At 43.8% G+C, this 20,810-nt stretch overlaps 1 protein-coding gene across 3 annotated transcripts; it reads right to left on the bottom strand.

Moving 5' to 3' along the window:
• Window positions 1-428: 428 nt before the first annotated feature.
• On the bottom strand, window positions 429-20,708 carry mfsd2b (MFSD2 lysolipid transporter B, sphingolipid). Of its 3 annotated transcripts, none has more exons than XR_012768925.1 (15): window positions 20,383-20,708; window positions 19,593-19,933; window positions 14,648-14,773; window positions 14,419-14,543; window positions 10,170-10,293; window positions 8,398-8,476; window positions 8,068-8,249; window positions 6,630-6,720; window positions 5,358-5,479; window positions 4,789-4,872; window positions 4,587-4,670; window positions 4,305-4,414; window positions 3,493-3,636; window positions 1,809-2,237; window positions 429-783 (listed from the first exon to the last, which is right to left on the bottom strand). XR_012768925.1 is itself a non-coding variant. In XM_075459306.1 (15 exons), exons 2-15 carry the CDS (start codon window positions 19,914-19,916, stop codon window positions 735-737), a joined length of 1,821 nt encoding a protein of 606 aa, XP_075315421.1. In that variant the 5' UTR covers window positions 19,917-19,933; window positions 20,383-20,706; the 3' UTR covers window positions 429-734. The 3 variants fall into 3 exon arrangements, 2 of the variants coding, with proteins under 2 accessions (XP_075315421.1, XP_075315420.1); XM_075459306.1 differs by having other exon boundaries at window positions 2,061-2,237; window positions 20,383-20,706; XM_075459305.1 differs by lacking the exon at window positions 429-783 and having other exon boundaries at window positions 900-2,237.
• Window positions 20,709-20,810: the final 102 nt, after the last annotated feature.

Raw genomic sequence — 20,810 nt, 5'->3', positions numbered from 1 at the left:
TGTTTTTTTTCTTCTTTTTCTTTTTGTTTGTTTTTGACAAATGTGCATTTTTCTTTTTTTGCTTCTTCATCGAGGCAGGACGCCTTGAGGCCCCCCCCCCCCAGCAACAGCGCTGACTTTGTTGTCCTGACAAACGGAGGCAAAAGTATGACGTAAACATTTTGGTTTAGGTTTCATCACATCGTGTGACATTCAGAATTTACTCCTGAAACACCTTGTTCTTAGTACTTTTTCTGCTTTATAGTGCACCCTCCTGTCTTTTTGACGCCTTTGACCCATCTGACCACAGGGGGGCGCAACACTCAACAGAAGCTCCCTTCTCATGGTCCTGTGCTTGTTGGGGAGTGTTACTTCTGATCGCCAGAAATTTCAAAGAAACACACACTTCGAATATTGAATTTTCACACGTAAAAAAAAAAAACGTGTAATCTAGCAACCTCTACAACATTTATTCATTTCATATCAACCGCTTGGTAATCGCGTATCATAAATAAACAACAGTGTTGTAGAGCTAAACACAGCAAAATAATGATATACATTCATCTCTATAAATTAGATACTCTTATATGTTTATAGTTCCAAGATGACTATACAGTACACGTGGAAATGAAACAAAAAATGTTTACAGTATAACAATTTCAATATTTGCCAGTGTAATATACACTAAAGAACAACTTTCCAGCCGCAACACTGGAATCCGTGGCTTTGTGAATTCACTCCATTCAAGATGCAGCTCACACGTTACTCAAATCTTCCACTGTTCTGGAGCCAATGCTTTGTTTCCTGCGAGAGACATCAGTGTCAGTGATGTGCTACATTCATGGGAGTGTTAGAAAGTAAATACAGTACATAGGCAGAGTTTCCAGACCCGCAACCCCCCCCCCCCCCCCCCCCCAAAAAATCATTTTTTCCAATCATGTTACATACAGTTTTTCCATCATGAAAAAGCAAAAACAGGTTGCAGGGGTGTTTTTTTGTTCAATTAATGTTCCGGTGACGTGTGTTTTCAGCCGCTTTGTGCGACGCAGCTGAGCTCCTTTCTATCGGTGATGTTTGAGATGCTTCCAAAGCTTTACTGGAGCTTTGGTCAGACACAGTGATCCAGAGTTCCTGCAGCCATTGGTGTATTCAGACCGTTACGCCATTCCATACTAAAACTCAAGTCACAACCTGCTGTTACAAGCAAATTTTTTCTGATTTGATGAGACAAAGACGAAACAAATTGGCCACTTTTCAAAAACTGCATGCGTAAAGGTCACCGAGCAGTCAACAGGGACGGTGGTCAGAGACGTGGCAGCGTCATTCTGATCTGGTGTCTTTTTCTTTTTTTTTTTGCTACAGGGATGTGGCTGGTTTGTCGGAATGAAACGAAAGATGCATGAAAATACAGAGTGAAAAAGGGCAAAGGGTCTCAGTCCGGGATAGAGGTCATTCACCAGCGAAAAAGGAGGGCCTTCAGGAGATCAGTGAAAGTCCCTGCAGAACCAGAAGCAAGTGAAAACAATTGTGCAGTTCCCATCCATCCTGGTCGATGTGACGGGTTTGTGCTGAGTGAAATTGGAGTATTCTCCTAAGGAAAGGAGTGCCGACCTTGCAGAATTATTTCCAAGCAGAAGGGAGGCCGAGTTAGGTGAAGGGGTTTTGTTTTTTTCCTTTACATTCGATAAATTGGCAAAACACTCCAGCAAGCTGTATTTGCGCCGTCAATGAGGTACAATGAGGAAACAAATAAAGAAATATATAAAGTCGGTATGAAACATGACAAAATGTTCAGAACTTCAAAGGGTCTCAAAACTACACATATTTACCGTAAGTACACGTATTCAGGTGCTGCACTTGGGCGAACTTCTGAGATATTTGTACTTCAGTATTTACATTTTCTGCTGCTTCGTACCACTACGACATCTACATCACGGAGGCATGTACTGTACTCCACGGTCACAGAGGGTCCTACGCAGCTGTTTGTGACGAGTAAGTAAACCAAGCTCGATGCGCAAGATCACTGAAGCTGAAGGATTAGAGTTTTTTCCCTCAGGTGTCCGTTAATGATTTCTACACACCGTAGCTCCTCCAGGCAGATCCTATTCCTGCGGCGCACGTCTTCGCTGATGGGATACAGGAGAAGGATCAATAATCCTGTAACGATGAAGGCCACGGGGGCGGCGCCGATGAGCAGCTTCAGGGTGTACACGACGGGAGCGGGCTGCTTGCAGGCGCCGGTGTCGTACCCCGCAAACCTACACACGCAAAGATGGAGAGATTCTTTTTTTAAAAAAGAAACTGGTTACAAGAAAACTGCACGATTCACAGTTGAACATGAAAGAATTCAAATGTGGAAAGTGAGACATTTTACTCTTTCATGAGAAATGAATGGCTCATCTTGAACTTATGGCAGCAACACGTCTTCAAAAAAAGGGGTTGGAAAAAAACAGCCGGAGGAATATGCTGCAGCCAGTGCAACTTAGTACTGCAACCAATTGCCAACATGAAATCGCTCATCCACTAAATGTTGTTGAGCAAAAAGGTCAGTAACGTGACCGGGCATAAAAAGAGCACCTTAGAGAGGCAGAGTTTCTCGGAAGTATCAGTTTTTTCAACTATCTGCGAAAAAACCGAGGCGCAATTTAAGAATACTGTTCCTTTTGTGAAATTTAAAAAATAATTTGGATATTCCGTCACCTACGTTACATAATATCATAAAAAAATTCAGAGACTCTATATATGTATTAGGGCTGGGCGAGTTAACTCATCATTATCGCGTTAACTCATTAATTATTTAACGCCGACAAATATTTTATCGTGCATTTGCGCGTGTTTTATTATTTATTTTATTATTGTAAAAGTCTGTTATTGCGGAACCGGAAAAGAAAGTAATTGGCGGATCCACCAAACATGGAGAAGGGTACGGAACTTTTACTCGGCCATTTTCATTTTACAATTCTTCCAGACGGCGGAACCAAAGTCATCTGTAAACGCTGCCAAGCTGAATTGTCTTATCACCGTAGGAGTTCCAGTCTAAAATATCACTTAAAGGCAAAACACACGATTGATACCAGTAAGTCATTCAAGGAAACGGACAGTGGAGCGAGGCTTCTACATAAAAACTACATAAAAATGCTGATGTTAAAAGTGTGTTTGCACAACAAATGTTATGGCACTTTCATTCATATGGCAGTACATTTACTTTTGAATTTTTGGATTTTGCATACAAATACGATTAATTGTGATTAATCAGGGAAATAATGTGATTAATTAGATAAAAAAATTTAATCGTTGCCCAGCCTTAATAAATATATATATATCTGTGTGCGAGGGAGACGGTGGGAAATCAGTAATGGGCGTTGGTGATCTTCAGGCCCTCAGGAAGCACTGCTTTAAAAACAGGCGTGATCCTGGCATGGGAATCACTGTCTGTCACCGTGCCATCCGCAATGGCAAGGAGCATCCCACGGTGTGGGAATCCTGGGGGGGTGCGAGGTAACACAGACTCACTCCAGGCAGAGGGTGGACACCCCGAGGGAGATGCCAGCAGCGAACTTTGTGAAGAAGACATAGAACGAGTAGAAGATGGCTTCGTGGCCTTTAGAGTAAGGGTTGGCCAGTCTGAAGTCATCTACCACATCAGGCAACATGGACCTGGATTGCAGACGGAGACAAACACACACACACACACACACACACACACGTGCAGTTTTAAGTAAATGTGCACCACTGGATTTTGTAACCGTACCACCTTTATCTTAAAGGTTTATCTGACTTCACTCTGCGACACGGTAAAAACTTTCAGCTCGCGTGTCTCTTGGACCTTCCCACTTTGCTTTAATTTTCTGGCCCTACCGGGTAAAGATGCCGGCAGAGCTCGGATGTACCGGTGGGCTAAAATTACAGAGCTAATAACACGATTAGATGATGAGCAGCGGGCGGAACCGCCGGCCTTTGCCCACAGACAGGATAAACAATCGGGTCCTTCCAAAATAAACATGCCCCCGTGGGAGGCTATAATTTGGGTTTAAAGGGCGGGAGCAGGAGATGGGTGAGGAGCGGTGACGGCCATAGGAACGGCTGGAAAACAGATGTAAAGATACCACCGGTGTTGTCGGAGCTCTGTGATGGTATGGAAGATTTACAGTAGAGGCCCTACTCTTAATTCTTCACGATGACATCACTTCCGTGACCGTAGCATGAACTGGGTAATTGGACGGGGCCTTTTGGGACTCTAAATAACTGCTCGCAGAATTCTGGTTTACTAAGGCGCAGCAGTGCAGGGCCACTGCGCAGACAGGTGAAAGTGTCTCATTTCTCACCATGGCAGCAGCAGCGAAGCAGCCACGCTTAGCCCGGAGGACACAGCCACGACGTAAGCCACCGCCACGTCCGGGATGAGCACGAGCATCATGGTGAAGGGCATGATCCACTACAGGGGCAGAGAAAGCGGCAGAAAGCAGAGCTTTGCTTAATGCTGTGGAGATATTCTTACAATGCCTTTCTGTGATCGAAACACTTCTGAATCCATCCACCAGGTGGCGCTGCGCTCCAGGTTTAGCGTTTAAGAGCCACCAAAACAAAAACAACAGCTATGTACTTACTGTGATACCACAAAAAGCTGCCGTCTTCTTCCCGAAACGCTGCAGAAACCAGTGCCACAATGGGATGCTTATCACCGCGGAAACCTGTGTGGACAAGTGGTAAACAGGTCAGGATTAGAATTCTAAAAAGGGCAAATTGCATGTACTAATACTGAACAAATTCACTTTTGAGCATTAAAGAGAGCAGAATGTGGTGACTCACAAGGATGGTAAGCACAATATTCTGGAAGTGATCCTTCAGGTCGGCGGCGTAGGTGCAGAAGAGGACAAAGTTGCTCTGTATGAGCTGCAGAAATCAGAGATTACACATTCAGATATTCACCCATGTTTACTCAGCACTGTCGATGGGGGCACTCAGCTCGGTGTGCTGAGTGCCAAATGAGGTGACTGGAGAAGCTGCTGACAAGTGTTCTGTTGTGATCTATTCCCACTCCGAGGCTCCCGCGGATGACAGCTGACACCTCCAGCCGAGATGATTCAAGAAAAATATGCAGAAGCGGATAAGCTGCAAATGTTGGAAAGCTTGCCATTATCCAAAAAAAGTGTCAAATCGCAGCAGCAAATCTGACGCACGCCACGCACTCGCTCTGCTGGAGTCCCGAGACCTAAAACACGCTTTTAAAGCGCGGAGCTTTCAGTCGGTGCTCCTCTGCACTCATCAAATCAACATCGAGCGCCGGCGATTTCCCGCGCTGTCAGGATCAATGAGCGGCTCCGCTTCCTGTAACGCACGAGTGTCACGTCTGAGACGCGCCTCATAAATACATTTACCTGAATTGCGACGGTGATGAAGAGGAACGAGGCAGTCAGAGTGAGGTATGGCCCGTGTCTCATCACCAGGATGAAGGCCTGATGAAAAGCGATCTGCTTCTCTGTATTGTGGGCATAGGGATCTGAAACACATGGAATAAATACATAAGTAGGCTGCATATCAGATAACATGCAGTAAGGGCAAGGCGATGGATTTGCTCACTGCTACGACTGGAACTGCCCCTGCATTGCAGTGAATGCTGTTCGTCCCTCTTGAAGGCATCAGATATAATGATCTGAGAAGAACGCATTACACATAGCTCACTGCATGTGTTATCTAAAGATCCTTTTTCCGTACCTGTGATTATTGTTTCCCATGTCAACCAACTAATTCATCTTGAGACTATAAATGGAAATAAAGTTGCACAAATAAACAAAACAATAAGTCAATCAAAACACCCACCGGAGACAGAAGCCACTTATTTTAAATTCAACTGCCACTATTCAATGTCTACTCCTTTAGCTGTCCCACCCGACGGAAGGATGGACTCAAAAGTGTACCACGCAGAGAAAAAAACTTGGATAAACAAAGATCCAGAAACACCAACTGACTTCTCTGGGGTCAACGCTAACGCTGAATGTTTGGAGCAACACACGCCGCTACCCAAATGTTGCCTTTCTTCGAGGGAAAGTTTTGCTTATTTCAGCAAGACAAAGACAAACCCCACTGACGCTGACATAAAGAGCCGAACTGGCCAACCAGAAAACATTCAAACGAAAAAATTAAGGCAAAGGAGACAAAACTGAACCACCAAGCAGCTGAAATCATCTATCAACCAAGAGTGGGAAAACAGATGGTGCAACGCAGGAATACAAACATCCCTAATTGTACTTCTTTTTTTAAATAATTGCAGGCATCAAGTTAAAAAGGAGCAAATGTTTAAAAAAGGAAGAATGCAATGGTTCAGTTGCAAGGCCTCACCTGTTGTGCTATACGTAACACCTAAATAGCAAATATTTCACACTTCTTTGAAGACAGGACTGCAACTTTAGCCCCAACTAAACCGGTTTGAACCCAAAATGCATTGCCAAATGTGAAAAGCCTTATTAGGGTTAGTGGGGTCGGGGTTAGGCTGAATGCTGACAGTCTGAGAAGCGAAAGGTGACTGGGCCAGTGTTATTAAAAAGGAAAAAGACAGGCAAAGAGCCCCGTTTGCAGACTGCCCTCCAGGTGACTGATTGAATACAACTTTATCAAACAACAGGGGAGGTGACAGCTCTCCAAAGTCTCACCATCGCTCTCTTTGACTCCCAGGAACATCACCACTGTGCAGATGAGGAACACTCCTCCGATCACACCGGCAGCTATCATGTACACCTCCTTCTGCGGAGAGAAAGAACAAACACACAGTTTGGCCTACATCTATCCATCTCTTCTCACAGAGGAGGCACAACCGAGTCTATTCTGAGACTTTTCTCAATCTTTAATTCATAACACTCTCTAACGCCTAAAACATTGACGCGCTTCATTGCGACATGCTTAACGTCCATCCTGGACACAAAATGCTGCAGCGGGCGTCAGCTTCTGCTTATATTTATGTTCTATTCAGTGCTTCAAAATCCTCATGGGTGCGTGACTTATCGCATGCGACTTTCTGTGCAGCTTTTACCGGCGGTGCACAACCTGCCGCACGCATTCACTGTACAAACAGAAGCACAAACAGGAACAAACCTCAAGTATCCCAAAATACGGACGCAACCGTTTACTGCTGTACCCCGACAGGAACTGCTCTGCCTTAAACAACCTCTGTTTGTTTGCTATTTTTCCATGCGGCTCAGCCTCAGAGGTTCATTATTACTTATGCACATCAAAGGCTCTCTGTTTCCGAGGGCAGACTGAGTTTGCCCAGACGGTGTGTGCCACCCTCACCAGCGACCGCGGGAGAATTTAGCGGGTGGCTGCAGAGGGTTTGGTGCGGTAAGTGGGCTGCCCCGATAGAGTTCACCCAAAATCCATTGGAAAAGCAACATTTGGAGCCCAAATAGCTGCGGTGCGACTAAAATCCAACACGGGGACAGTTTCATCTTCACAAAAAGTCCCGTGATGGATTCACTGCAGCAGCTCGTGTTTATTCACAGCCCCTGGAACTGAAATGTGGACATAACGCGTTCCTTTTATGTTCCTTCTCCTCCAACTCTGAGTTAAGCTGCAGCCACCTTGAAGTAAAAGACAAATATTTCCAGCAGAGTATATGGCGGGGTGCTTTCAAATGTTCTGGGTGGGATATAAATAGGGCTAATGACTTGCAGACTGTAGAGACCCCTCGATGCATTGGGGCCGCGTTTGGAGCCTGATGTGAGGGAGGAACCCCCTTTGTGGTCGTGAACGGGGAGCTGGCTCAGGATGCCAGGTTCAGATATCAAACGGCGCCGTCTCCTTTCAATCCCAGGAGTTACACGGGTTAAAACTTCGACATGTTTAGAATGTCAGGACCTCTAGACAGTCAGAAAATGTGGGGCCAATTTTTAACAATCCCTCTTTTCATTCAACTTTGCTTTTTTTCCTTCTTTCTTTAACCTTGTGTACTTTGCAAAAATAAACCTCCCTGAGCACACACCGCTGCTCCCAGTTGAGAAGGAACGCTTATGACAGGCCTTGTTAGTTTCAAAGCAACTCTTTTGCCCTACTTTTAGCACACCTGAGCTCCTGGCTTGGCACAGAGACACTTACCGAGTGTGACAGGTAGTCCTGGGAGTGCACCATGCTCTTGACGATCTCTGCCCCACTGCTGTTGCCAAGGTAACCGGCGGACGTGTTGTGAGTACGGCAGTGCTTCCGAGTGTGAGCACTGGCCACAATCTGGCCCTGGATCGCGGCGCCCACAAGAGTCCCCAGCACCTCCATCGTCATTCCTGTCATCACCCGGGGAAAAAAAATCCACCAATCGGGTCCAATAATTCATTCACAGGAGATGCAAATTAGAGGCTATTAAAAGAGATTAATTTGGGATTTCAGGCATTAAGAAGTCATTGCATAGTAAAAAAAAAAAAAAAAACTTACGGTAGGCGGTGGCTGAGTCCCTTTCCTTCTGGTCTGTGCTTAGGAACATAGTGAGAGCAGAATAAGGCACGTGGAAACACTGCAAGAGAGCAACAAGACGCGTGTTATGGTGTGGCTAAGACTCAGTGACAAAGAAAATCTGCAAAAGTCTCATCACAAGAAGAGGAAATTCAAAAGTTTTCAAAAAACTAAATGGCTGGCTAACAGCAGCTGGCTAAACTAACAGCAGCTGGCTGCCATCTTCATGTTACTTCGTGGAGACAAACTCATTTTCTTCAAAAATTAGGACTTTAACTTTCAGTACGATAGCTTAATTTCAATTCTGTATCTTAAGTCCTTCAGCACTGTGTACGTTTCTTCCAAATCACAAGATGATTTTTTTTCTACAAGGTATTTTTCATAACTTTTTTTGTCAAAAAAATCCAATTACTGTCTTCGTTTTCTTCTTCTAACTGAACATACACGTTTACCAACGATCAAAACGGTGCATAAAGTGAAATGAAAATTTTATTCAAGTGAAAACGTTAATTACATTTTAAAACGACACTTTTTCGTGCAGTAATAGCAGTGCCAAAATGCAATGCCTCATAATTTTGCATTAGGTGATCATACTGTCAGAAAGAGGATATTTGGGGGGAATTAAAATCAAAACATCACTCAAGTCCAGCCTGGGAAAACCACACACGCACAGTATTTACAATCAGGAGGCTTGATGCTTTTAACCCTCCCGTTTCAGTAAAAATGCAGAAGCAAAGCGTACAGTGTACATATATATAGATACATATCAAAAGCAATCTCTGCATTTTCCATGTGGGCCAACCTCAGATCTGTTTTCTCCCTCCTCACCACCTCTCCCGGGGAATAGGCGAGCAACCCAAGTCCAGCTTCACTTTGTAATTTACACAAGAGCTCAGTCAGCACTGTGGCCAAATGAGCATGCACCACCACAACGAAAATAAATGCGGCCACGGAAGGATTTTCTATTCACTGCTTTTGTGCAGCATGCCATCTATGCGGCCTACTGGATGCAAACATTTACAGAACCACTTCCCTGTTGGATAAAGATTGAGGTGAGAGGTGATTCATTTAATGGAAACCCATTATTGTTTGATTACAAAAATAGACGATACTGTGTATTGTGACCCTCTGAATGATGGCAGCTGCCCTGCCCAACAAAACTTCACACAAACACACAGTCAGAGACAATGAAGGGTGGCTAAAAGTGGCAACCGGCATTTACCCGGAAGGAGGCTCCTGGCACCACTGACTGTATACTTATCAAGTAGTTAGAATTGCATGCAGTTACAGCTCACCGCAGTGTGGCTGCATTGGTCTAAGTGCTTTGTAGCACATGCTATATGGGTTAGCCCAAAGCGGGGGCCCAAACACAGGGCAAAATAGAGAGTGTTGGTCTAGACCATAATAACAAAAAGGCAATCTAATAAGTACACTTCCCATTTGAGGGAAGGTGTTTAAACGTTCTTGGGCTTTAATCTCCTGCTCATCTCACAAATCAAAGTGAAAATATTTTCTAAGGGTTGTCAGCGCCTGGCACCTGACAACTGTGATCATTCACTTCACTTTAAACACAGCGATTTGCGACATTTTCTGGATTTCATTTCAACGTTACGCAACACGTCATCTGCAGGCATCAAGCGCGGCTTTTTCATCTCCTGTTTTGCCTGCTGAGCCCCGCTGAGCGGCGTGAAGCGTCACGCGACAATCCTGAAATTCTTCAACAAGCTGTGGCGATTCGGGGCACGAGTACTCACAGTGATGAGGGTCTGGTAGAGGCAGTAGAAGCCTAGGTACCAGATGAACCTGCAGCTGGCGAAAGGAGGAACGAACCAGAGGTAGAAGTACGAGACCACCAGGAATGGAGTGCAACCCACCATCCTGTGGAAAATGAAAGTGCGACAGATGAGACTTTAAACATCAGGCCTTACTTCTGCACAATAAAAGTATGCTGTTCTAAGCATGACAGGAATTTGTCCTGGGAAAGACGCAGCAGGGAAATGCCAAAATATTTCAACGCCACAAGCAGCGCTGAAAGATCTACACACACACACACACGTTCAGCCGTAGCCACATAAACACATGAATATGCAGCACACACGCAAGTGAATGTAGCGTGACGCGATTATGCTGTGATGTGCTTTTCTCCGAACTTGGAGTGATACAGCGTGCGGGTCATGTATAATTCATAAGTATACAACTGTTATGTATCATTATGGTTACAGTGAACAGCTGTGTGTTGCGAAATAAAGAAGGAAAAGGGCAGAAGATGGATGGCGGCTGGCTATGACTCGCCTGCAAACAACAGTAAATCATCCACCCTCTTCCTCCTGTCCTCTGAGCTAAATATTGAGATTCTGTGTCATATGGTCAAGAGACTGGAACGGCTGGGATGCAGGGCACGCGTCCAGGTAGAAAAGAAAGGGACTGACGGAATTTAGGTGACGGTGACAAATGCCACAGGGGCTCTGACCTCTGACCTGCTCTGCGGCAGGAGAGAGACAGCGTTTAGCAGAGGCAGAGAGAGGTCTACAGTCATTTCTGGCATCATCCAGCACACCCACATCTCTCTCCTCCTGATTGTTTGCTCAGACAAAGGCAGCTGACAACGCTGGTGCTGCAGTATTGACAGCTTGGTCATGGGAGCGTTGAAAGGGCCCCGTGGCCAGTAAATGGGACAGTTAGAATGTTCCTGCAAGATGACTGTGTTGAGGGAGAGGCAACAAAGGCACATGCGCATAAACACTCACATACTTTCTCACCAGTCGCATGCATGAATGCACAGTGACACCTATACCGGTGGTTTGTCTTAATTAAAGCTAAGTGGACTGATAATACGCAGGCACTTAAAATTCTCTTCTCACTGACTTGTTCCGGATACTTGGAGCTTATTAATTAAATGTTGGTGTAGTAATGCAGAAGGGATTTAGATGAGGTGTTTTAGGTTAGAATGTGATCATTTGGTTGATTTAAGGCTTTGTAGGTCATGTATATGTCAAGCCAGCTCATTTACACTGTGCTGAATGTACTTTATCATGGTGCTTTATGTGTCTACTACATAGTTTAGAGGTAAATACTGTACTTTTTGTTCAACTGCATTACCTTTATACCTGTCGTAGGCCTAAGTAGTAATTGTCCAAATTTTGAAAATGACTTCAAATTTAGCATTGCACTTCTACAGATCAATCCTCCTTATTCACTAAAATAAAACTGTTTAAGAAGGGTCCAAACTGACATATTGTCTTATATTCTCCAAATAACTCTTTGAAAAAAACAACACTCACAAATTTGTTGTGATGTGTGGTTGCCATCAAATTCGAGATTAGCTACTATTTTTGCATGAAATGGTAGAATGTTACCTATAGTTTTACGATTTGCTGTGAAAGAAATATTGGTTAATGAGATAAATAAATCATTGCATTATGTTTCTATTTACATTTTAAAGTGCTGGGTTGTACAAAATTGGGTTGTAGATTGGCACTATACTTTTTCTACTGGAGAACATTCGTGTAATGCACAGCCGCTATAGATGCTAACAATGACCAGCTAACTAGCTAACTACCTCCCCATAGAGGAAAGTCTTTGATTGAGAAAATGTAGTGCCAAAAAAAACAAGATACAAAAGTTAACCAGTGTAAAAAATTCACAACATATCCTTCACACAAACTGCAATAAATTTATAACGTCTGAGTTTTTTCAAATGGCAAAAATAGTCTCCTGCCCTCTTCCTGTTTTTAGCTGCTAGCTTAGCTACCCCAAACTCCTTCCTAATTTTGACTGCTTTTTATTGCAAGTAAGACACAGATTTCTTATAATTACTGTATACAACCCCATTTAGAAAAAAAGTAAGAAAGAATAAAGAAACAAATATCCCCTTAATGTCCACACAAGAGAAAAAGGTTTCTTTGCGTTTTTTGCAAAGAAACAGAAATATTTTTCTCCATGTTTCCTTGAGAAAAAAAATAATCAGTCAATATTTTTCCTCTCTCTTTTTTTTTTTTTTGCAAATAGTCGTGTTGATGCTTAATAAAAAAGACAAACATGTAAAAAATGTGATAGCATAATGTATACCTTAGCATTACATAACTAAACTGAATGGTAGGGATAGTTTAGGTTTATTTGCTTCCAAAAAACTTTTGATAAGATGAGTATAATCACTGAAAAATGTGCTCTACCAAATGCTTACGGTCAGAGTTTGTATGAGGAACTTTTAGAGTCAATGTGACAGTTTGGTGTCAAGGTTATTAGCTCAGAACCCAAGTTGGAATTGAGCTATCACGTCAGCTTTAACAGACAGGCCTTCACATGCTGCAGCTTTCTACAGTAGATGCCTGTGCTGACAATCCATCCAACACAGTAATCAGTCTGAGAGCTGTCACATTCATTAAGATCTCACTATAGGTAACAACCCGACACGTAGGTGGCCATTTGACAAACTTTATATTTAACACTTTTCACATTGATGTTGTACTGTCGGGTAAGTAAACTTGTGAATGCTGGATCGTTTTTACTTTAATGATTCCTCACTTCTCCTATCATATCCCCTTGCTTTTACACAGACAATCAGGAAGAACCGGTCTCGCAGGCTTTCACATGCGTCCCTGGTATTTTGAGGTAATGACAAATAATAAACATGGCAGCACCCAAGGGGACATTTTGAGCCCAAAGACTCCATCCTTAAGAATTTATGGAAAAGATACAAATCACTTGATGTCTGGCTGTGGATATGTCAGCTTCCTGCTGAATGGACAGAGGGGAATTTCCAAATAGGATAAAAACCGGGGGAGTGTCTGGCACTCTCAACACAAATACTGCTCAGCAAACACTGAAAAACGCACTCATTCACATAGACACACAGAAGCCAGAGTGTGCACATCTACATGTTCTCAAGGGGTAATCAAAGCTGATTTAACTTCAGCATCTGTCTGCAATCGAGTGTGGCTAGCTGGCTGGATTACAGCAGTGGATTTTGGTCCCTCTCCAGCACAGTTGGCTTGTGTGTAATCTATGATTTATAATACAGAAGGCAGTAACTGCTGCCGGTTTTATTACAGACAGTGTCACAGTAGTGTGTTCAAAAAGACATACTGCACATACATGTTGAGCAGCTTAAAATGTTTTTTCAAAACAGGGATTAATGCAAATGCTGGGTGGACGCTTCGCATAATCCAGAGAGGCACGTATGAAAGTGCGCTCCAAGCTCTGGGATACGAAGAAACATCTCAGAGATGCAACAAAAGAAAAGCCAAATGTGAACTGGAGGGTGTAATGAAATGAAGTCGAGCAGCATAGTAGCAGATCGTAAAAAAATTTAGATGAACTTCCTCATCTAACATCTTTTGAGATCAAAGGGTTGGGGGGGGGGGGGGGGCAGCCCACGCCCCTAAGGCATAATTTCTGTAAAGTTAATCAGAGGGAGCGTCAAGAACAACAAAGGACAATTACTGTCTATTTGGTGCAATCCTCAGGCGTGAGTCCCGAGTCTGAGGGTAATTTCAAAACCCTCCAAAAGTGGAGCGCTTGGCTTGTTTTTGTTGACATTTTTCGCAAACATTATCATCGTGCAGCAACCATAATTACATGTGAGAGCGTGGGAGCAAAAAAAAAAACACGTGTCGCAATCCATCAACAAATCGCAGTCCCTTACGTAAGCATGGCTGTGTGGCAACACACTCACTTTGGCGTGTGTTTAGGTCAGAGTTTGGTAAACATAAATATTTTTGGTGTGTCGTGTTGTCTTATATAAGAAGAGACACCGAATATCGTTAAGAATTGTAGCTATTATGGACTAAATTATTTCATTATGTCTTTAGCGCTGTTAGGTAACTCATTTTTACAAATTTGACTGCTTCGATCAGTGTGACCATCATACTTTACAAGAATCATGCTCATTTCTTCAAATTCCCAGTCTTCCTCTTAAATTCCATGACGTGAGTTTTTAACCTTTATCATTTCAGGTATACAGCTGCTCCTGTAAGGAAAACATAGCGTGAGCAGGGAGCTCACCATGGCATAAGTCTGCCAATCCTGGTCCACCTGCTCTTTGTAATGAAGAAGCCAACAATAGGATCGGTCACGGCTCCCCAGACTTTACCTGTGAACAGCACCATGGAGGCCTGGAAGGCGTTGATCTGCAGAGTAAAAACAGGGACAAATTGGACATTTCCATTTAACCGTATGTGGGAACGCTTTTTATTTCACTTGGACACTCTTTTTTTGACTTTCAAAGAAATACCTGAGCTACGTCAAGCAGGTAGATTTGCAGGAAGAAGGCTGTGGCGCTGGCAGCCACCTCCTTGGGTGCGCCTCCGATGGCGAAACAGAGTTTACTGCATAATGTCAGCTTCTGGCTCAGGTCCGTCTGTGAAGGCAGACGAGGAAAACTTAGTGTCAGGTAACAAATGTAGCAACGTGAGCAAATCTACTTGTCAAATGATCTTGTAAAGGCTAATTTCAAGTGGAGATGAGAAACCGGGAGAACCCCAGAACCCACTATTGTTGGTTGTTGTATTTTATTGCTTTCACTGTTCTTTTATTGTTTTTATTTGTTTTTACTTATTCGTCTCTTTATCTATTACCTGCTGTAAAGCACTTTGGTACACCGAAAGGATTGTCTGTAAAGGGCTGTATAAATAAAGTACATTTACATTTACATTTACTATTGATCTTTACGCAAAACGCATAACATAACTGCAGAATGATTTCGGTAAGCTCAAACCATCGCAGTCAGGTGACATGAGTCCACATTAGGCGGTTAGAAAGGTGGCCGTGAGTTAGCCGTCAACCAGAAAACCTGGATTTGTTTCCTTTGTGGGTACTATAATGTCCACACTTGTATGTGTTTTATTCTTATTCTTCACTTTTATTTTCACTTCCCGTTTTTGTTAGGCTTCGGCAACCAAACCACTTAGTTTTGCTTAGGAAAACGCCACGACGTGGCTCAAAATAAACCGTTTCGCAGCATCTAATGCTTCATAGGCAGCTCCGTTTTCCAAGTTCCCGGGGTCAGTCGAGTTACATGAAAAAAAAGGTACAACTTTGAGTTTGAAACCTGGATTAGATTTCCTGACTGCAGGCAGATTTCGACTCCAGAAACTCGAATCGGGCACATGACAGAAACAGCCCTGAGTGGCTCCCTTCAGCCTTTCTGTTAAAACTGCTGAGCAGAAACTTAAGCCATGAAATAATTTCATTTAAGTGTTTAAACTTAAACTACAAAATATGTAACACCCAAATCAATCAGAAAATGTTAGGAACCATTAGTTGTTGCCATTTATGTCCCCTGACACGGCAAATTTGACATTTTTTATGGCTATGTTTGAATTAGCCTATTTTTCTTTGACTTGCTCCCAATTGGTTGGTGTTTTTTTTTTATTTTTCAAAAAAACAGTTGATCCCAAGTTTAGCCAATCACTGCCAAGCAAATCCCAGAAGTTTTTTAAGGTTGCTCAGAAGCAAATGCCATTACATAAGTACCCTGTGTCTTATGTGCCCCAAGGTAGTCTTTAGTGATTGAGATTTCTAGATCTAAGCAAACAGCAAGTGGGGTGGTGCACTAAATGAACAGCAAATGAATGAAAACAAAAAACGTGAAAAACCGTGTCAGTTTATGGGTCGAAACAGGCCTCAAGCTCCTGCAGTGGAAAAAAACTCCCATTTTTCATTATTACAATGAAGTTGTTTGCTAGTCCCGTACTCACTGATGTCATAATGCAGCCACGACGACCACCGACAATGACGTAATGTAGGAGAGTCATCGTAAATCGTAAGTGCATGTTTTTTACTTGAGCTTTCAACTCAACTTATTTCAGGAGTAGGAAGTGAGCTACTATAATGTATGTGTGGATGATTCAGATTCAGTGTTCAGGACACATTTAGGTTACACAATTTGCAAAAAAAAAAACAAGGTCTTCTTCCCAAAAGTGTTTACGCGAATGTGTGACTGAAACTCAAGTGACAAAAAGCCAACCCTGTACTTCTCCTTATCGGAATTGTTGGTCAGAATGCTCTAAAAATGACTTTGCTTCCAAATCGTCATGTCACAGTCAGTCAGTAACTCGCTACTTTTGCTGTGGTGTATGTGGAAGATGTATATATCGCATGCATTTAACTCCCTAAAGAAAAACCTTCAATCACCAGATCTCCGTGCATCTTGGTCTCCCTAAATGGCAGGTTACCATAGCAGACAGGACAGCTGCTCAGTTATAAGCGTAAACGTGTGTGTGCGAGTGTGTGTGTGTGTGTGTGTGTGTGTGTGTGCATTTGAACAAACAAAAAAAAGGGATCAGAAGGAGACCCCCTGTATGTTGTTAGCATTGTGGTCCATGGGTGCAGACACTGACGCTTATGGAGGAGCCAAAGAAACCCACCGAATCATCTGCGGCTCCGTTTCCTTCCTTGTGCTCTGCTAAATCCATTAGGCACGTGACTCCATGCGTGTTTGTGTGCGTGTGCACGCGTCTGTGCACCACAGGCAGGCTTTCATCTCCAGACATGAATAAGATGAGACACCACAGTCTGAGAAGCCCAATATTTACAACTGTCTCAGAGGCCGTGTGCACATATCAGCCTTTGCCTTTTGCTCCCTCTTTGTAACCTTTGGTGTCACATCCAGACACACGCACACACACAACAGGATCCCTCCACATCCAGCGACCAGCCTTTGGCCGACAGCTACTCCCCTCAGAGCTATATGAAAGAAGGAAATCACCAAAGTAACCACAGCCACGACCAAAACACTGTTATTATCCGGCTCAGGTTTTCTCTTCCGCCTTCTTTCGCCCCATCAAAACACGGAGGGGTTGGAGAACGACAATTACCAGGAGGGAGATATATAATTATTCAATCGCAAGACAAGCGGGTCAGAGGTAAGTAAAGGCTGCGCGGTGGTTCCGACTTCAAAACTCTCTCTTCTTCCACTCTCACTGCAATTATCCCTAATTGGAGAGAAAAATCAAAGTCTTTGGTGTCTGGAGAGTGCTGCTTAACGGATGATGTGCAAAAATACTCTCCCTCCTTCTCTTTCTAAACACTTTTTCTTTCCCACCAAAATCTTACACTCAAATCTTTCATTACTGGGTTCTCATCATCAAAGGGGATAAACAGGATATCCCCTCTGCTGTTGTCTGGACGCACAAACCCAAACTACATGCACACAATTTGTCACACACACGTCCACAGACACTCAGCTACAATGGCTGCGAGTAAAGTCCAGGCAGCACACAAGCGAGGGACAAGGACAGATAAGACTAATCTATGGCGTTGATGAATCCTCCGGCGTGGAGGAGAAATCACTTTTAATCACGACGGAGGACAATTAAAGAATTTGGGAGAACATTTTTTCTTTTAGCCAATTAAGCCATGTTGACGCAGTAAAGGGTTTTCTGACAGTTCTGAGTATTAAGGTCATACCATCATAAATTCCACTTATAAGAGTCAACACCATTAGCTCTGAGCCCTCTGCTCGGATTAGGGATTACGGTTATCACTGTAAAATGTCAGCAGCAGCATTGTTACACTGCGGAAAGTCCTTTATTCCCCCCCTTAGAAGAGCTTTTTTCGGATTTCATATTAGGTACAAAGCTCTACAAAATGCGATACTGGGATGAATCAGGAGGTTCTTTGGAATTTGCGGTGCTGGTTTTCTCACTGCTGACTAAGGGACTATTATCTGTTGTCATTTTCAAAGAGAAATAAATACTTGCATGCAATCATACATTGTTATCGCATAACGCATGAGGCAATCTGTGAAAAATCTGGTTCCTCCGGATTCTCCCAGTGCTTCTGTTACTTGCGAGACTATCGTGCCTGAGTTAGAACAATCCGACAGAGCCTGGAGGGCTTTCGGACTGGTTTCACTGCCTCCTCTACAGTTACTGCAAAGCCTGCAAATTCACCATGGCCTTCTCTTCCCTGTGCAGGCAGAGCTGAAGCACAGCAGAGAGGAACTGGCCAGTTTATTCCTTCAGATGTTCAACGCTCACTTTCTTCTCCCTGGGTTTTGGATTGCATGTATGAACACAGTTATGGATTATCTTGCCCTTATTTATCCGCATAAAAAAACAAAAACAAATTAATGACCAGAAACAGAAAGTCTTGGCCTGAATATATCTTATTTTGAGACATTTTTGGAATACAGAACCCTGGTTTTTATGTATGAAGCACACAATTCAGTACCAAATATGAACTTTTTCTCGCAAAATAATGTTCAACTGAATTTCTCTGTCTTCATCAGAAGATTACATTCTGTTAAAGTCTAATAAAATAAGATAAAAGCGCTCCGGAACTTGCCCATACTAATCTCATTTAACACCTACTTAATAGGGCAAAAAATGGAATTCTTGTTCTAGAGTTTTTCGATCTGAAAAGTTCTGCTGCCTTGACAGTAAACTGCTTATGACGTCTCAGGTTGCAGGTAGAGCGTAAAGCGTAGCATATTTGATAGAGGTTTGGTGGAGATAACACAGTTGCAGAACTGGTTAGATGGTAGACACGATATCATGTTTCAAAGAAACCCAGAGCTTTGGTGGTGCACAAAAGGAGTGATTTACCGTCATAATACTGTCGTGCGGGAGCATTTGAAACGCTACCTGCAAAATATGATATTTACCTTAATAAAGGGGCGCTACATTCATGTGTGGACTCGGTTGTCTCGGCTACCTTTCATTTCCTTGATTCAACAGCCTGCGGGCTATGCGCACGTGAGGAGCAGCAACCCGAGCGTGCAGCGTCTCATGCCTGCCTCACAAATATCAATCACATTATGTGGCTTAAACAAGAAAATGAAAGTCATCCCATTCTTCTCACATGAGTAAGTCAGTTGTAGTGGCCAGCACCATTCCGAAGGAAGCCATCATCAAGCAGAAATTTGAACAGCTGCTCTCAAATGAAAACAATCACCTTCCAGGCATTGAACCCATTATCTGATGGATCACTGTGCTCAGGAAAACAATGACACTGATTGACCACAAACAGATAAGCAACTAAAAACATTGCACTTTTGCCTCGCCACCCAATCAAGCCACTCGTGGTCGAAAACAAATCGCAATAAACACCAGATGAGAGTTTTGCTCTCGATTAGTTTGAAGTGCTTTTTCCCAAAGGTTACAGCCGCTGTCAGAGTGAGACAACAACCTGTAGAACCGAACAGAACCAAAGTGCCTTAAAACAGATGATCTTACCTGCTGAGAAGCTTTAGGAAACAAGGGTTCGCTGGGCTTTGTGAACCTCCCCGCAGAGCCCTGCACTCCCCTCTCCCCCTTGGTCATGGCTGAGAGACCGTGTGTGAGGCGACAGCCGTACCTCTGCGACTGTGCGTGTGAGGGAGTGATGAAGTGAGTGGGACTGTGACTCCTCGGGTGAGCCAGAGTGGCCTGCCACTGGGCGGTGCGCGTCAGGGGCTGAAAGTGGATGTGGCTCTGGCTCCGGGATGCGTGAGTGACAGCCATGGAGGCCGGCAGCTCCTCCTGCTCCTCTGTGACAACTCTGCTGCTGTCTGCCGCCATTCACATGCTGTTGTGCTCTGGAATGAAGCCAGGAAGGGAGGGGCAAAGTCAGAGAGTGGCAGACACTTATACTTTTTTTTTTTTTTTTTTTTTAAATCTTCAAAGTATGCAGTAAAACAAACCAACACAAGAATGCAGGCCTGCAAACACACACATGTATGAGCAGAGACAAAGCTCTTTGGATGCTGATGAGGACACATAGTGGGAGAATGCAGAAAAGATATAGGAGTATGCAACAACAACAACACACACACACACCATATAAAGCAACCATTTAAGGTATAGAGCAGACTAAAATTCTTCCAGAGCTGCTTCAGAGAAGAGCAAACATGGGCGCAAATCCCACAGCGTCCCGTGCAGGAGTATGTTGTCCTCCCTCATCTTCCAAGAACTGGAAGTGCCTCCATCCGCCGCGCGCTTCAGAAACACCACTGAGGCGTGCGGGGAAACAAGAGCATCGTCCTACCTCTTGGTGTTGGAGAAGAAGCAGTCGGTTCGGTCCGTGCGCTGATCCGCGCGTCCGTCAGTCAGTCCGTCTGCCGGGGCAAGGATGAGAGGGAGACTGCGGAGGATGGAGATGGACAGCCCGTCTCCACTCCTGCTTCCAGCACAGTGACGGAGCTGCGCCCTGCAGCGGCCGCGGTGCCGTACGACACGCGGGTGTGTGTGCGCGCGTGTGAGGAGATTATGGAGACGGTCTGACTCCCGCAATTTGCGTTGTTTCGTATTGTCATCGTCAGTGTTAGGAAACCGGCAACAGGGGTAGTCTGTTTTTTTTTATTTTTTTATTCCGAACAGAACCACAGATTAGGGTTCAAGTCAGTTTCAGCTTTTTTGTTTTTGTTGTTGTTGTTTTTTTCGTGACGCGTCTGATTAGATTAGTGAGAAGAAAAA

The sequence above is a fragment of the Odontesthes bonariensis genome, chromosome 24, assembly GCF_027942865.1.
Source record: "Odontesthes bonariensis isolate fOdoBon6 chromosome 24, fOdoBon6.hap1, whole genome shotgun sequence".
Lineage (NCBI taxonomy): Eukaryota > Metazoa > Chordata > Actinopteri > Atheriniformes > Atherinopsidae > Odontesthes > Odontesthes bonariensis.
This window is presented reverse-complemented; position numbering and strand designations above follow the sequence as displayed.

Bases quoted from the DNA above. Each gene is read 5' to 3' on its own strand.
- mfsd2b (XM_075459305.1), bottom strand. From the start codon at position 19,916: ATGGCGGCAGACAGCAGCAGAGTTGTCACAGAGGAGCAGGAGGAGCTG. The intron at 14,774-19,592 runs GTAAGATCATCT...CTGCCTTCACAG, and splicing joins TTCCTAAAGCTTCTCAGCAG to ACGGACCTGAGCCAGAAGCT. The intron at 10,294-14,418 runs GTGAGCTCCCTG...CATTTTCCACAG, and splicing joins ATTGGCAGACTTATGCCATG to GATGGTGGGTTGCACTCCAT.